Below are 5,987 nucleotides of genomic sequence, written 5' to 3' on the forward strand. Positions count from 1 at the left end.
CTACTCCTCGCTTCGAGCACGCTTATGCACCGGGTGCTCGGGCGCATCTAACTCTGATGCCCGTCTCCTCCGAATTGGTGATGGAAGAGACACCGCAGAATGCGCAGACTCTCTTCGGGGTTGTCTGCTGTGCGGCTGTTCTTGTGTGTGCGCACCTCGCCGAATGAACTCTGTGATGACCGATTCCGTGCCGATGACATTTGAAGATCCCTTCACAGTGATACTTGCATCAACTTCCAGCTTCAACGGTCTTGGACGGCCATTTTCGTCAATCAAGGGGCATCCCACTGCCCAATCTCTTTCGTAAATGGCATCGACTATTGCTTTTGCGATGAAATTTGCCTGTCCTGCAGGCGAGCAAGGCAGGGCTATCAGGTTGCCATCGCTAATCACATCTATCCGTGTTGAGATGCTCAAGGAAATGGGTGGTGAATCTTCATCTTCCTCCTCCGCGTCGGGATCTGAGATTGAATCTCTGGGAAATTGAGTGCTTCGTTGAATACATTGGCTGCTGTGAATGGCATCCTGCCTAACGATTTGGGACGTGATGTTTTCGAAGATCCTCGGTTGTGCTTGCGGCGAGTAAGCTGGATGCTGGGATTGTCGCCAAGAGTCAATGTCTTTGGGAATTGTGAGAGCGTGTAAGCCTGATAACATAGCGAATCGTTGAGTTTGAAGGCCTTGGGTGGCTGACACCATCATCGAATATGGCGACGAGCAGAGAAAGTGTAGTGATATGAGGTGTGCAATAGCAGTATCTGAATCCCAGATCTTGGTCACAAGTTGAAAGAGGCGCTCGAGCATGAATCGTTTTGGTGCAAGCGTCGTTTTGGCTCCCGATCTTTCTTCCAGGGTGGAGATGCAAGTATAGGAAAGTGTAGAGTTATGATGAAGAAGAAGAAGAAGAAGACTGAGGGATAGTCGCTATATACCTACTTCCTCGAGCATATGACACAATATGAGGGTAAGACTGGGTTTCTTTAGCGGAGATGTGACAGAAAGACGCCAGACAGGGAAAGCAACATTGAATCTCGTGCAGCTTTGCATGTTCTGTTGGTAGAGCGGGGCGCGCGAGTGGGCAGTGCCTCCCCATTCTAGTGTTGAGACCGTAGAAAACATCAGGCAAGCACAATGGACATTACGTGCCTCCTGGCTCCATCCTATCACCCAACAACAATACATTATCTCTCACTCCTGCTATCAAGCTCCACCTAGATATTCTCCACAGACACACGGTGTAAGCGCAGAAGGTATGCATGCGTCTGCGAACTTAGCTCTATGGAGTTTGTTTAAAATCTCGGAGTAGGTATAGTTGGGCCAGCTGCCTGCGATCTTCGTTTGACCAAGCTACTTCTCCAAGTTCTCTTACTCGGACCACACCCTCTGGCCGGCATGGAAACGAGACCCAAGCATTCGGCGCAAGAATAAGGGTGTGGTGGATCCCGACGATGCTTGTTGCGCCAAAACATGCCGATCGATGAACAATTTAGCCCAGATATCTCGCAAGTGTAACGGACTGTGCCCATGCCAAAGCAGGGCAAGACGGAATATGTCCGGCCCTCTGCGACAATTGCCAATGGGCAAAGCCCTGTCTCCAGCGCATAAGGAAGTTTGACACTTCACACGGCTGAATGGTGTTACCTGAATAGTGTTCTCCCCGGAAAGCTGCATTGCTGACGGCGTGGAGTAAGGGGGGATAAGAGGAGGAAGAAGGTGCCGGGGGTACACGGAGAATCGACCCACTTTGCCGACGCCTCTTCGCATTGTGGTGGACCCCGGTTGTTATTGTTCTCCGATGTGGGTGGGGCAACGTTGCTATTGTCGGCTCTCACCTCACAACCACACCCGCCGGCCGAGAGGTCGACTTGCCCGTCGACCTAGCGGCAACCCAACCCGAAGCAGTTGGATCAGTCTCGGATATTCATACCCTCCCGAAGTCCTGAGCAGGGGACTCTTTCCTCACTCCAGCGCGTGCCCGCCCCTACCAGGCCACCAACACCGGCGCCAGCCATTGCCGGCGTGGTTGTGACTGGTCTGAGTCGAACCAATTGAGACATTGGGTTATTATTCCGGCGCATATCGATATTTCCAACACACGACATTATTGAATAGCGCTGATATCAGACAAGGTCCCTTACAATTTCTCTTGGCATTGGCATTCCAACGGTGACATGCTTCTTCTGGGGGTTATTTCTTGGGGGGTCACGAAAGCTGGAGATGTTGGCATCACCAACCACCCCCTAGAGTGATGAGAAAGTCAATAGCCCGATAGGACATCCATCTCCCTGTCTCTCCGCCGCATAGAAACGTCACCGCGGAAAGACTGAACTTTGCCGAACCAGGATGGACCCCTGGATAGCGCGGAACCACACCGTATTGCCAACACAATGCAGGTCCCTGCTGTCTTCATCCATTCAGCTCGTTCGGCAGGATGCGGTATTCGGGTACCCTGAAATGACACCCTTCCAACGCTTTGCAGTCGGCCGTAAGACGCGGAAATGCCGCAGAGGTCTTTGGAAAGTTTGCCAAATCGCCAGAGAATGGCCGTCATCATTCATGGAATCAAATTTTTTACACGTCAAAACACAACGTAGTACGCCGGCTTCATGTTGCAGGCCATTCATTGTGGAGCCCTGTTAACTGGCAGATTGTACATGGAAAGGTCTCATTCCCCTCTGGTTTCCAAACTGATAAGTTACGTTTAGCGGATGTTCTAGAACAAAATCTGAAGGAAAATTAAGCCCAAAACCTGACTCACTGGCGTGTGAAGTCACCATCAAGCTGTACATCAGCCGTCGAATTATTCAGGTAACGCCTCACGATGGCCGTTACCCTGGCACGTACTACTTGTGATATCACCGCCGTTGGCCATCGAAACCTGATTGCCGAGGCCGAATCCATGATTCTTCCTTCATTGAGCCCCCATGCGGCAGTGAACGCTTCACGAAAACTCGGCTCGTACGATCAAACAACCGTCGCTGGGCTAGCTAATGACCAGACCATCGAATTTACCGACCATGATATATCTGCATCCTGCACGTAACGTGGCGATTGAGAACTAGCCTATAGCCCAGGGAGCTAGAGAGGAAAACGTGTGTAATAATATCGGCTTCGGCAAAATCCCAATTGCATATCAAAGCCGTGGCAAGCCCATCATGATCAGCTAAGTGCTTGGCAGCACCAAGCCAAGAACATAAACATACGGCAAGCGCGCAGGCTCATAAGGGGAAATCGATTTTTATTATTACTCTTCTCACACGAGCCACAAGATGCCTATGGCAGTAGATTGGCATTAAGCACTCGAAGCGCTACAACATCGTCATTTGCCGGAGCGAGTCCGCTTGCGGAATTGTGGGCATCCACCATGGCAGCTGAGTGTTTTGAGGATGATTTCTTCAAATAGACGACCTCCCTGGGAAGTTCGGCTATAGTTATTCCTGGCCCAAGCGTAAGGATAGACACACTCAAATCATCATCGAGACGGAGCTGGTTCCCCTTGTTTCTGGTTGGGTACCACTGGGATGGCCTGACCTAATCATTCAGGTCAAGCCAAACCCCAAACAACAAGCCCACCGCCTCTTCTCTCTTCTTCCTTGTCTGTTTTCCGTTCCGCTCGAACCACTTACATGGCCCATATGAAGATCTCATTGTACGCTACTAGGTACGTATCTGTGTTGCAGGAGCAGTCCCTCAATCAATTCTAGGAGGAAACGACAGGAGACAAGATCGCGTCACACACGGTTAACATCACACTTCATTCGGCCGATACGATTTCCCATTTCAGGATGCAAAAACGATTCCGCCCAGCCAAGTCAAGTCTGCTTCAGCCCTGTTAACGCGACTTTCATGTAACGCGTCCGTAAGAGGTAACTACGAGCATGTCAGTATCAGCCCGTGAAGGCCACCGCCATTGCGGACGGTGACAGGAAACGCCGAAAAGAACCCAATTGTTCCTGAAACTTCGATCACTCGACAAGTCGATAATACCAAGTAAATAGTCTCGAATGAGCCTCGGGATCACAAAGTTATGGGATCTCGCTTGTACGTCCGCTTTGTGGAGCTTAAACAGCCTCTCACCGTACCTGCGCGACGCAAGCCACAGGTAAATCTACGCGTTTTCCGGAGATTCGTCACTTCGGGAACAAATGCCGGGCCGCAAGCTTGGTTTTGCCGAATCCTCTGAATCCACGGGCCGCTACGGGGTCCCGAAGAAGATTCATCGACGGAAGACTTCCCATTCTTCCGTGTTTGCGGCCCGGTATGTGTAACGGTCTCTGGAGCTGAGTTCTACTTAGTCTTTATTTAGATTTGGGGCCAATTTGGTTGTTCGGAGAAAGAGGGTAGAGGGTGTTAGAATAACAACAACTGCTTGTACGCATAACAATCTCTTGGGGAAGTGACACAAGACGGTAACAATCAATGTATTTATAATCACGGAGCATTACAAATGGCTCGACGACCAAAATTTTATTTGTGCTCCAAAATATTGTCATCCTTAGCCTGAACAGATGTGTCGTACCAGGAACTCTAACGCCATCCAAATGCCTCCGTCGTCAGTATAAAGAAAAGAGTACGTCGCAGTATGACTTGAAGTACTCAGCAATTGCATACAAATGATAACGAAAAGACTTCTTCTTTTTTTTCTAAAGAAAAGAGAAGAAAGATAAGCACTCAAATTTACATGTAAGTGATCCAGAGAGGCAAAAGTTGAAAGGGACGAGACTCGAACTCGCGCGGGTTGCCCCACCAGGAAACAGATGTTAAGCTGACCTTAACCTGGCGCCATAACCAACTCGGCCACCCTTCCATAGTTGTTTTAGAACGGTAAATCACTTCTGATAACCGGCTGGGCCTTCTGTCGTGAGTCGGTGCGAGAATTTTTCATACCGGATATCTTACGGCAGCTGCCAACGAGATCGAAGATGGCACAGCTTGTTGTCCGTTTGTGGCATGCTGGTCTGGCGGAGCTGATGGAACACCATCCTGGAAGTTTGTCCATAGTTTGATCTTCTTTCTCTCCTCGGCGATAGCGTTTTCCAAAAGGTTTACTCCAAAATGAACTTTCTGTCCTGTATGCTGAAAGCTTGTCTCACTGGGCAGTATCCGTACCTTTTTACCAGTCCGAATATGTAGTCTACAAAGCGCCTTATGGCGTGCGCTCCGCCTCACGCCGTTGAGAAACAGGTCTGGGGTTGCCCACGCGTGTTGAGCCCAGGCTTGTTCCAAAATCTTCGTTCTAGAACCATCTCGCGCCAAGGGAGCCTCCCGATAGGTTATCGACTTAAGGGGGTGAATATTGACAGTAGTACTGCGTTCCTGGTGTCAATTGACTCACAATTGCATGTCTGCGTGGTCAAAGTTCGTGAGATCCTCATCTCTATTTCCAGTAGCCGAATGGTCTACCTATCTACATCCATGAGCCCTGTCGAAGCTCACATCACCCCCATGCCCAAAGAAAACCTCTGGGCCTGTCTCTCCCGGCTATTTGCCTCTGCCACCCTCATCCGCGCAAGAGATGGTCGGCTAGAAAACCAGGAAAGAAAAGATGTTGAAGTTCTTTTGTTTCCCCGTTAACGCCGTTGTAGATGCTTTGTTCCCCTTTCGAACAATCCGAAGGGTATCTTCTCATAATGCATTGCTCTTTTTGTGACTTTGGAAAAAAGAAAACGAAAAAAATCGCTTCAGGACTTGTTCCTGTTTAACCCGCTTTGTGTCTTTGTTGAAAGACGCCACCGCTCCCTTGATCCGATTGTTTTTAACACCGTTTGAAATAATATAAAAAACGATCCTACCAACAAGACCACGCCCTAGTGTCTTGATGTTGTTGTTGCCTTTACCCGAAAAGGCTAGAAACCGGGATTCGTTGAGAACCTTACGCCATGTTTGAGTGCCTGTCCGCATGAATATCAAAATTATTATAAACGTCTAGGTCGTTGCAATGCAGGAAGCTTGTTGAAGAAATCCTGCTCGGTCGAGTACTAATTGTC

The 5,987-nt window shown here is 49.4% G+C and overlaps 1 protein-coding gene across 1 annotated transcript; it reads right to left on the reverse strand.

The window, feature by feature from the left end:
* CORC01_11074 (uncharacterized protein) lies at nt 1–702 on the reverse strand (the record flags this gene model as incomplete). The annotated part of the gene is made up of 1 exon (XM_022622700.1): nt 1–702. One exon carries the CDS (start codon nt 700–702, stop codon nt 1–3), a length of 702 nt encoding a protein of 233 aa, XP_022470740.1.
* Between the last annotated feature and the right edge of the window lie 5,285 nt (nt 703–5,987).

Source organism: Colletotrichum orchidophilum (assembly GCF_001831195.1).
Source record: "Colletotrichum orchidophilum strain IMI 309357 chromosome Unknown Scaffold_116.1, whole genome shotgun sequence".
Lineage (NCBI taxonomy): Eukaryota > Fungi > Ascomycota > Sordariomycetes > Glomerellales > Glomerellaceae > Colletotrichum > Colletotrichum orchidophilum.